At 35.3% G+C, this 12,334-nt stretch overlaps 1 protein-coding gene across 4 annotated transcripts in view; it reads left to right on the top strand.

Annotated features, from left to right (window-relative positions):
* Mekk1 (mitogen-activated protein kinase kinase kinase 4) overlaps positions 1-12,334 on the top strand; it is a 129,327-nt gene that overhangs the window by 93,882 nt on the left and 23,111 nt on the right. For all 4 annotated transcript variants that reach the window (XM_069842150.1, XM_069842147.1, XM_069842148.1 and 1 more), the window contains one exon: positions 10,512-10,699. In XM_069842150.1, coding sequence (XP_069698251.1) covers positions 10,512-10,699 — 188 coding nt within the window. The remainder of the gene's footprint in view (positions 1-10,511; positions 10,700-12,334) is intronic.

The following is a 12,334-nucleotide window of genomic DNA, read 5'->3' as shown; positions in this document are numbered from 1 at the left end:
AGTCATATCGGGTGACCTTGGTGGCCATGCCATGAAACATCTGTCCCTTACTCCAGCACGTCCTATCCAACGATCAGACATCTCCGTATTCAGGTAAGCACGAACTGCATTGTGGAAATGTGGCGGAACCCCATCTTGCTGAAAATCGTCATCGAGATCTTGTCTAAGTTGAGGCACCAACCATTGCTCCAACATGTCCAGATATGAATGTCTAGTCACAACCTCAATGAAGAAGAAAGGTCCGTACAGTTTTCGTTGTGACAACGCGTAGAAAACATTCACCTTTGGTGAATCACGCTCATGATCAATGATTCTGTGAGATTTCTGTGTATCCCAAACACGACAGTTGCGCTTGTTAATTTTCCCACTCATATGGAATGTCGCTTCGTCGCTGAAAATTAAGCGGCTGAATAACTTTGAGAGTTTGACTTTAAACTGACGTGTGTTTGAAAGTGCTATCATTAGTAGTTTTTGTGTAATAAAATATTGAAAGTGTTACCGGACTTTTGATATGCCCTGTACTACAATAAACATAGCGCAAGCTCGTGTTCGGGGACAGTTCCTACGAATAATTATTTTGTACTAAAATACAATATAACGATATTTAATACAGTAATTATTACAAAACAAATGACTGAGTTAAAAATCAGATAATCAAATCAAGAAGAGATTATAGAATGAATAAATATACTGAATAAGAAAAAAAGACATTAATATTGAACAATTTGCTTAATTTCATTTTTTAAAATTATCAAAATTTAAGTTACCTAGATCTAGATTTATTATCAATATGGAGTTGTACAGGGACATCATTTTATTTTTACTAACATTTTTAATATTAACCTGGCTATATCTTTGGATTAAAGGTCTAGAACCGGAAACACCGCTTGCTCCCCCTTCCAAGACTTGAGTTCGATGATACTGGCGTAAAATACAAATCACTTTACTAGTATAGGAGGGAAGAAAAGTAATTCATCCATTTATGTAAACTAGGAAATACCGCAATTTTGAGTTTGATAATTTTCATTAGGTTCTGTTTAATCAAAATACAGTACTGTATTAACACTTAGTGTTTTTACTCACGAATTGAGCTATCCATTCGGACGTATTCATTATGCAGTGTATATTGTAATGTTACAGCACATTAGCGTACAATATAGAGAATGAAGTTAAATTGAAACATAATCATAATATGGATACTTAAACACATTTTTGAAAGTGGTGGCCGTTCATTTCGATACAGGGTTCAGTTCTTTTGTGCATATTATCGCACTATAGACTATTGTACCTAATTCCGATTATCAGTTTCGTCCTTCGTACGAGTAACTCATGTTGAAATAATTCTATACCTACTCTATAAAAGAGTACCTTATGTACTGTAAATTCAATCTTCACTTCTGCCCGATCCGAAAAGATAAAATTACTCAGAAATGCTATCTACTGTCCGCTCAAGTGGTTTTGTCGCAGGGTCGTAGAAAGGGGGAGGGGAAATCACGTGACAATTAATTACTTAACGAGGCCCTTCTATTTAAGTTATTTTAAACAGTTGTATAATATTACGTAGACGTCCAATTCCTAACAGAAATTAATGTTTTCAGAAAAGAGCTAAGACAGCCCAGCTACTAGACTTTACAGAGGGTCGAACAGAAGCAGGTGGGGGAAACCGGGATGCGACGTAGGCAAACGGACGACAGTACCTGTGCGAAAATATTATTCAATATTGAAAGCTCTTTCGTCACTGGAAAACGCGAACATATTTCTGGAACCTACTATACTCACTAACTCAGTACTGCATACGCGGCCTCGGTTCTGTGTGGAGAACGGTTGGAAGTTTACTAGTAGAGGGGTGGGAGTGAAGTCCCTGTATAATTTTAGCCCGTACCTTTGTGATTTAGTCCAGTAGTTGTGTAACATGTAGGTTTAACTAAAGGACGTGTCAAATTTCTTTTGGTAGAATAAACATGTGGTTCTTCTTTATATTTTTGACGATTTTAATGATAATATTTTAGTAATTCATATTTTTATATTTGTTCAGTTTGAAAAAAAAAAAAAAAAAAAAGAAAAGAAAACATTAAAATCTGAATAGACGGATATCAGATTTGTTCAATAATCAGTTCACTTCTTTAAGGAAATTTTAATTATCCACTTTGGAAGCAATATCAGTGGAACAAATGTAAATGGTTATTTATTTTATTTATAAAATGATTTTATGTATATGTTGTTGGTGTCCTTCCAAGATGTTGACCATACGCTGCTGTTTGTAGGGTTGGCAGGTTTTTAAAACAGAAAATACGGGAGATTTTGGAAATAATTTCCAAAATCGTTCCATCAAGACATTATCGACATGTTTTACCTGTAAGAGCATGTTATATACAGTATAAATGTACGCAAAAGTAATTTAAAATGAATCTCATAGCATTGTTAATACTTAGGCTACCACTTGCTTCGTATTCATTCAGAAACTTTTACAATTGAAATTTCCTTTAACAAAACACGTTGAAAATTAATGAGAATTTGTCATTGTAGAGTACACTTAAAAATATGCAATTACAGTAACTTTCATAGCATCTTAGCACTATTCATATTTACCATTTAAATAAAATAATAATACATAAATAAATTACGGGAGAAAATATAATCGAATACGTGAGACGGGAGACTGGCGAAAATGTGGGTAAAATACGGGAGACCTGATAACCCGGCTGTTTGTGTCTTTATAGTGAAAGTTAGCAGAGTAAACTCCGATACTATCTTTTAAGATGGAGACTTGAGACTTTTCCAAGTTACAGCAAATTCAAACCTACACTCTTCCATTTTGAATGTAAAACTCCTCTACTAAGCTACATAACTCACGAGGTTTGTTTTTTATTGTACAAATGATACATGCCAAAGAAATATATTACTGATATAAAGGCCAGCCGACTAAAGAATGTGTCTTGACAGTTTTATGATGCCGACAAGCACGTATCCTTAACTCCTCCCTCATCTTCAGACGGAATGGGAGAAGAATGACTTCATTAATTCATCAATTCCCTGAAGCGCATCGTTTTAGGCTGCCATGGGAACTTAGCATGTTGCCAAATTTTCGTGAACACTACATCAATTTGTATAGAGCGAGTAAATCTAAGGGACGTGCACTCTTGCCGTCTCTCGGCACTAGAGGCTGGGTAGCAGATTGGCAGCTTTCACGGATAACGTTCTTGCCGTTGTTTCACAGGACTACAGTCTGGCAAGTGATCTTTTACGTAACTAATGAATTATTTATTTAAGAAAATGAGAATCTTATCTTAATTTAAGAGCAGCTGCTCAAAATGTTCTCCATTACGTTCTATACAGAGTGAAAGGGGTACAACTGCATTAATTTGAACTAATGGTGGTTATCAATAAAACTAGTTGATAAGTTTGAATAACTGTTCCTCTATGTATAAGGATTATGAAAAAAAAAATCGAGTTTCTATTGAGAGATTGAAGTGGATATGTTGCAACAGCGCAGTGCTTTGTTTACTGTACAGCTGCTAAGTACGCAGTATAATGCAGTAGTAATAAGCAAAGGATTCTCTTCTGCTTGCATCGAATAGAAGCATTTAAGTGAGGAGCGATCGATAACAGCTTATTTGTAGGTCAGTGTGCGTTCTAAAGACGGAAATTCATACATGCGCTGCTATTTTTAGGAATAAATTAAACAGAACGGAAAACTAAATACAACCTTGTAATTCATAATGAACAAACATAAGCAGGCTACTTGTCAACATCAGTAGACATATATATCTAGGTATTCTCTTTCCATTGGTGCTATTTTCATGCACCTCAGATTCATAGAACGTAAATTACATGTTTTCGAAACCGGAAAGATCTTTTGTAGGGTACAGAAGATAAATGAGATAAGAGAAAATAGTGCACTGCTTTGCCTATTTAGTACGATAGAATGCGTTTAAGTCTAAAGAGAGCAAAATACGGTAGAGCATCGATTATCCGAAACAATTGGGGACAGGGGTGTTCGGATAACTGATTTTTCGGATAACCGATCATTTACGAAGATAAATTGTACCGGTGTAATAGGAACAGTATGAATCAAAGAAACGCTGACATTAAACACAACACTGTACATATATATTTTGTATCACACGTCTTACAAATAATCAGGCTTCGAGACTTGGGACCCGATACAATAAGTTTACTATGCATGTACTATAGGTTGTTGACTCGCTGCAGGTAGTGGAAGGTAGAGATGTGTTGAGGTAACAACGTTGCTATTTAGAGTACGGTAGTATGGGGAAACACACACATATGTATATTCTGAAAGTAAATATACAGTACACAATGACAATGTCAAAAGAATGTGAAAATCATTTATCCTCCTGTCTTTTATAAGCATTTGTATTTAATTATACACAGTGTTAATGGTGGAAATAAGCATGTAGCAATTTTAATTTTTTCATTTATCCTATTGGTCGTCTTGCAGTTACAGTACCGAATTGCAATGTACTACAAGATGCATTTTCATTGTCTCAGACGTGAATCTTTTTCGGTTATCTGCCAAAGTTTGTACTGTAGAAAGCTGCGCTCTACTTCGCATGACGTGATACGAGCAAAACGAAAAAACCTAACATCATTGCAGTCTCTAAGAGACAGTCCTTTATTCTCGGGTGACTCTGTGTCCACTAATTTGCTGTTTATGTTACACAATGTTCCATATCCATTATTACATAAAATTGATGTCCACTTCTGTTTTAGACGTTCGGTAACCGGTGTACTTGGTGCCTAATTCTCTGTGTCATTTCCCCAACTAATTTGAGGGCTTCCGGCATTTCTTGCTCTGACTTTTCTAACAGTGTAATAGTTTCAGACACAGTTTGAAAATGGGTTTGTATAAAAACTAAATTATTCGTCAGAACCTTCAAATCCAGAGCGTTTTCTTTTGCGTATTTGTTGGCATTCATTCTACAGTACCCTCACCCACTGTACGCTTTACCACTATACTCAGTACGCCGTTATGCAGATTTCCCACTGAACTGCTCTATCGGGTCCGAATTCTCGAAGCCTGCAAATAACACAGAGAACTGACTAGCCTAGTTTGACAAGTTCAAAACGGCCATTAAAATAAAATTTGCTGACTGGAACGCTTTCGGTTAACCGATGTTTCGGTTGATCGGTATTCGGATAATCGATGCTCTAGTGTAGTACAACGTGGTCTGTTGTGACAAGAACCCAAGCCCCCGCATATCGGTAAGGCATCATGTTACAAACACGTTCATGTCTGAATATTTCTAACAAAGTAAATATTATTCACCGCCTTGAAAATGGCGCAAATATTAAGAATATTGCTGGAGAGTTTAAGGTAATGTTTATTTATTTACTTATTTTTTAATTCAGTCTTCATTTATTCACTCACTAAATTATTTATTTATTATTAATATTATTGTATGTTATAGATATATATATATATTTTAGGAAATAAAATTAATTTGTGTTAACATATCAGATTCACGTTTCATAATGAATTAACAATTCTTAAATACCCAGGGAATGATCAATTTTTTACTGTCCATAATATTCCTTTACTTCAATGCTGTACCTAAACATGATGCTTGCCGAGTACAGGGGACTTGCTCCGCGTGTAATATCTAAGTAGGGGCTATTCCATATGAAATCGATCAGTAAAAAACCTCGCATTTTTTTATACTTTAATTTTTTCCCTACTTATACAAGGTGCTGAGGGGAGTGCATTTTCAAAAATATACTATCGAAAGTCGTATTATTGAGCGACAAATTTAGCGTATTTTATAAAAATAAGCCTCTTTCAGCGCTCAGAACTGTGGAACCATTTACTGCAGAACATTGAACAGGAGCTCATTTTGAAGCTGACATTTGGTAGGTTATGTTAAGAAGTAATCCTTATTTTTATTGTACACAGAGAGACAGATAATCTGATTTTACTTGTTTTTAGGCTTTTTGATCATTTGTAAAAATGTAAAAAAATATGAGAAAAAACCTTGCATTATTAAGAGGGATTCGGGATTGTTTGCTTAGTGGTACGGCAATAAGTTTCGAGGGTATTAAATAGATTATTTTCACACACCTAGACTTGAACGGCGCAGTACCTCTCGCACTGGCCGAGCGTTGGGCGTCATTTTACTCCTGTGTTTATGAAAACCTGTGATAAAGCCAGCACAGCCATGACTGCTAGACGACACATCACGTGTTTGTCTCCTGGCCTTGCTTGTCTCGGCCAAGCTCCCGTCTCATAGTCAGCTGGTTAGTTCACGCGCGTACTATTTATTTTCTTTATTTGATATTTTTAATACTTTCTTATCAACATACCATCAGTAAAAAATATGTATTTATTTGTACTTTCAATGCGGAATCTAACCATATATTTTAAAAATATTTTTTTCCTAGCCAAAGGCGTCTTAATAAGGAAAAATGTAAATTTCTCCATTTCCATAAAAAGTAAGAAAATCTATTTATATCTCAATATAAACTTTAATTTCTCAGCATCAAAATAAACCATGATTTTGATCATTGGGTGAAAGGGTTTCGGAGCCACAACAGTTTAAAATTGCTAATTTTATGAAAATACGATAATTTTAATATTTTTAATTTAAACACTATGAAGTTCTGATGCCTCAAACTTTGCACAAGGCATTGTATCACAGTTCTCTATGTACAAAAAAAGTTTCATTGTATTTAGAAATTGTAAGGTCAATTTTCTCTATATTTCGGTCGATTTGAGATGGAATAGCTTGTAGGTAAATATTGGCGGACGGAGAAGTGTATGTAGAATAGAAGTTAAGCATATTTCTTCTTCCATTAGCTACTGTTGATACTTCGTTTCTTCAAGACAACTGCGGATAAGTTACCAGACTATAATTTGACAATACACTCCGAACCGAATGCTCTTTGTGGTACATCTGGACTACTGGGGTTCAAGCTGGGTGCTCAATGCTTTACTCTTGATAGCTGCAAGTCAGAACATCATGATCTGTGGTGGTTTTTATTGTTTTTAAGTGTCTGTACTACTTACACACTGAACAGAATACGCTGTAATGCACATCTGCCAGAGTTTTTTTTACGGTTTGTTTATTTTCTTGCTTTGAGATATAGTTTAACAAAACATTTGTTCTGTTGATGTCTTGTGAGTCCTTTCTTTCTTGTCGTTCTTCTGGGTAACCTAGTTCAATGTGTTGTGACGTGCCTTTTAGTTCAGGTTAATAGTTGGTTGCTTGATTGATTGTTGACACCTTTGGGTATGGTCCTCGTCCATGGACTCCTTTAGAGCTATTCCATCTCAAATCGACTGAAATGTAGAGAAAATTGACCTTACAATTTCTAAATACAATAAAACTTTTTTTGTACGAAGAGAACTGTGATACAATGTTTTGTGCAAAGTTTGAGGCATCAGAACTTCATAGTGTTTAAATTAAAAATATTTAAATTTATCGTATTTTCATAAAATTTGCCATTTTAAACTGTTGTAGCTCCGAAACCCTTTCACCCAATGATCAAAATCATGGTTTATTTTGATGCTGAGAAATTAAAGTTTATATTGATATATAAACAGATTTTCTTACTTTTTATGTAAATGGAGAAATTTACATTTTTCCTTATTAAGACGCCTTTGCCAAGGAAAATATATTTTAAAAATATATAGTTAGATTCCGCATTGAAAGTACAAATAAACACATATTTTTTACTGATGGCACGTTGATAAGAAAGTATCGAAAATATCAAATAAAGAAAATAAATAGTACGCGCGTGAACTAACCAGCTGACTGTGAGGCGGGAGCTAGCCGAGGTAAGCAAGGCTAGGAGACATAAACACGTGATGTGTCGTCTAGCAGTCATGACTGTGCTAGCTTTATCACAGGTTTTCATAAACACAGGAGTACAGTGACTCCCAACGCACGCTTATCTTCAGCTCTCGGCCAGTGCGTGCGGTACTGCGCCGTTCAAGTCTAGTCGTGTGAAAATAATTTATTTAATACCCTCGAAACTTATTGCCGTATCACTAAGCAAACAATGCCGAATACCTCTTAATAATGCAAGGTTTTTTCTGAATATTTTTTTACATTTTTTACAAATTAGCGAAAAGCCTAAAAGTAAGTAAAATCAGATTATCTGTCTCTCTGTGTACAATAAAAATAAGGATTACTTCTTAACATAACCTACCAAATGTCAGCTTCAAAATAAGCTCTCGTTCAATGTTCTGCAGTAAATGGTTCCAGAGTTCTGAGCGCTGAAAGAGGCTTGTTTTTATAAATTACGCTAAATTTTTTCGCTCAATAATACGAAAACCGTTTGACTTTCGATAGTATATTTTTGAAAATGCACTCTCCTCAGCACCTTGTATAAATAGGGAAAAAATTAGAGTATAAAAAGGTGCGAGGTTTTTTATTGATCGATTTCATATGGAATAGCCCATTAGTTCGTCAAATTGTAGGATTTAATTTCTGAGTTGAGAGTACGTGGAACGCTGAATTATTTATGTTGGAAAATGATAACTAGAGATGGAAGTTCGGACACCGAACCTATGAAGTTAACTACGTCGTTTGTTATACAATTCGTGTTGTTTACTGTACATCAGCTCGGTATAGTCAGGTGACTAAAACAAATAGGATATAACACACATTTACGAAAGTGATTTACCTCGTTCCCTTCTTTGTAAAAATTGGTGATACGTTTTAAATAAAAACGAATGATGCACTTTAAGTGCCACTAATTTTTTTGCAATGTACAACTTTGTACATTCTTAAATTGTTGAACATAAACCTGTTTCGATTGTCACTCAAACAAGAAAATGTTCTTTCAACACCACACGATGTTATTGGTGCGAATTTGAAATAGTTTTATTTAGTATAATCTTGTTTTGTTTTATCTTGTGCCTGTTCACGGTTTAGTTCATATTGGACTTCACAGAGTTTCGAATATGCAGGATTTTTTTTCAAGAGCACTCTTCAATTTTAGTTTAACCCTTTTATTATTACCAACAGCTGATCGTATAGAATTTAAATTTATTTCATAACACGAGGGGAAAGTATCGTGTACGCATGTTTGTTGAAGTAGGCAATTTTCTAGAGGATACTTTTCAGTAAAGTGTTTTGTTTAAAAGGTGAATTCTCAAGTTTATGGAACGGAATATTCGCACATATCGTAATCAGACACAAGTCATAATGAAAAATAGACTGATCCGAAATCAAATCACTAAACAATTTCAGATGTTCGTTGTGTCTTTTAGAGTCACAATGTTTTTGTAAATCATGATGCATATTAACTTTCATACTTTACACCATAATATATTTTCATCCTTGACTGAAAAATAGTATCCGAACCCTTTTATAAGTACAGGCAAAGTTACAGATTTTATTAGCGGCATTTTAATACATCTTCACAGTACCTTTGTTAGATCACAACTGAACTCTTTATGAAAGGTTTACTTTTTAAACAGAAAATAAACATGTGTCGAAACAATCTATTAGAATACAGTAAACAATACAACTTCGAATGAACAGAGCTCCCTTCATTTTTGCATACGAACCTGTTTTGGCTCTTCTTGCAGCGATCTCTCGAGTGTCATTGCGTGACCTTGAAACTTCGCATAGGCGAGAGTATTTTTAACTTTTTTTTTTTTTTCCTCTTCCAACGCACACAGTTGTTATATTGCGTAGACGCGACGACGCACATTTTTAAACCTTATTAACCAGATAGAAATGGTAATGTGAACAACTGTACTGCCACTGTTTCTTATGTAAGCATGAAATCCAGAAGAAAATTGTTAGGGTAGACTTCGAATAAATCGTGTTTGTCTTCTTCCTTCTTCCCCCTCAACAAAAGAAATTGAATAATGAACAGTTACATTTGTATTTTATTGTAATTCTGTATACACACATTCCAGATGTACGTATAAGTTTTGTAGAAATTTTAAATAGGGATGTTTCTAGATTTAGGCCAACAGATTGTACCTATGTAAGTAAGGACGTTTTATTATGAAATATTTAAGTCGAATTTTGCTGCATTAATATAAAAAAAAATATTATCTACTGTTACTCCTTTCCCCAAAAATAATTAGTTTAAAATATGTGAGCATAATTATTCCTTTTTTGGTGGGGATAACGCTACAAAATAAATGTAAGCTATTTCTTTTAATAGTATGTTTTAACTAGATGGTTATTCAGAGTTGACGATTTTTTTATACATTAATAACAGTGCAATAATAAAATCAGAATACCAATAGAAACCCGACTAAACTAACCTAACCTAATCTGTCACAGATGTATGTTCAAGGCATAGCGTGTATAGTATGACTGGTAAGACAGTTGAAGGCGCATGAATGGAGTAGAAAGAGAACTGCGTCATCGATAATTTAATCTAAATATTTTAAAAATAAAAATAATTACATTAAATTATACATTAAATTAGTTACATTTTAGTGATATTGATCTTACAGTATATTAGTTTGTGTAAAAGGTATTACATAGAAATCATTATAACATTTGCTCTTCTTTGCTGTGCAGGTCAGGGTCGATTTGGTAAAGTGTACACAGCTGTTAACAATCAAACTGGTGAACTCATGGCAATGAAAGAAATCCAGTTGCAACCGAACGACCACAGAACAATCCGTAGAGTAGCAGAAGAATTACGTATATTCGAGGGCATTCATCATAATAACCTGGTTCGCTACTATGGCGTGGAGATACATAGAGTAAGTAGTCTTTATTGTATATTCAATTTATTGTATATTGTATCAACACCTGGTGTAGCGCCAGCAAGGCAGATCCTTTTGACCCATGTCTAGGCCTGTCATACATTAGTTCAACGTAATGGTGACACATTTTAAATATATTGATATCTAAATGTATTATGCATGAACTCTTAAATGTGTATGAAGTAGGTATTCTATGCTTGAATCTATTCATAGACTACTTTTGCAATACACTGACAGGACATAATAAGTGTTCATGTTTTAAAATCGAATCATAAAATTCATTGTAAAATACCTTGTCATACTAGTAATTAAATCAAATATTGGTTCTGTCTAATAACCAAAACGACACGAATAAATACTTCGTATTATATCAGTAGCCATGATTACACTTACGTTCTTTATTTCGTGAAGACAGTGAAGATATATTTACTGTATGAGCATTAATAAATTTATTTATTGTTCGTTTTCTTGAAATTTGTATTTTTCTTGGCGTAGATTTACAGTACATCTTTGTTCTCACTATATATGGGGAGCTAACTTAGGAATTGGCCATCATATAAAAATGCTACCTCCTCTGTCCTTTTATTATCCTTGTTCTCCTCATATTCCTCTTATTTTGCCTGTGTTCCTGGTTTTCCTTGTCTAACCGTGATTTTCTTTGTCTCTCGTTTTCTTTATATTCCCCTTGTTCGCCATGCATTTCCCTTGTTCTGCTTATATTTCCGCTTTTCTCTTTGTGTTCCTCTTGTTCTCTTAGTATTCCCATATTCGCATCCACTTCCTTTTGTTCTCCTTTTATGCTCCGTGTTATCCTTGCATTCCCTTGTTCTCCTTGTCTTCCCCTTGTTCTCCTTGTCTTCCCCCAGTTCTCCTTGTCTTCCCCTTGTTCTCTTTTTATGCTCCGTGTTATCCTTGCATTCCCTTGTTCTCCTTGTCTTTCCCTTGTTCTCCTAGTCTTCCCCTTGTTCTCCTTGTCTTCCCCTTCTCATTTTATGCTCCGTGTTATCCTTGAATTCCCTTGCTCCCCTTGTCTTCCCCTTGTTCTCCTTGTCTTCCCCTTGTTCTCCTTTTATGCTCCGTGTTATCCTTGCATTCCCTTGTTCTCCTTGTCTTCTCCTTGTCTTCCCCCAGTTCTCCTTTTCTTCCCCTTGTTCTCTTTTTATGCTCCGTGTTATCCTTGCATTCCCTTGTTCTCGTCTTTCCCTTGTTCTCCTAGTCTTCCCCTTGTTCTCCTCGTCTTCCCCTTCTCATTTTATGCTCCGTGTTATCCTTGAATTCCCTTGCTCCCCTTGTCTTCCCCTTGTTCTCCTTGTCTTCCCCTTGTTCTCCTTTTATGCTCCGTGTTATCCTTGAATTCCCTTGCTCCCCTTGTCTTCCCCTTGTTCTCCTTGTCTTCCCCTTGTTCTCTTTTTATGCTCCGTGTTATCCTTGCATTCCCTTGCTCCCCTTGTCTTCCCCTTATTCTCCTTGTCTTCCCCTTGTTCTCATTTTATGCTCCGTGTTATCCTTACATTCCCTTGTTCTCGTTTTATGTTCCGTGTTATCCTTGAATTCCCTTGTTCTCCTCGTCTTCCCCTTGTTCTCCTTGTCTTCCCCTTGTTCTCCTTGTCTTCTCCTTGTTATCCTTTTATG

The sequence above is a fragment of the Periplaneta americana genome, chromosome 12, assembly GCF_040183065.1.
Source record: "Periplaneta americana isolate PAMFEO1 chromosome 12, P.americana_PAMFEO1_priV1, whole genome shotgun sequence".
NCBI classification, from domain to species: domain Eukaryota; kingdom Metazoa; phylum Arthropoda; class Insecta; order Blattodea; family Blattidae; genus Periplaneta; species Periplaneta americana.
Note: the sequence above shows the minus strand (reverse complement) of the source record. Positions and strands in the feature narration are given on the sequence as shown.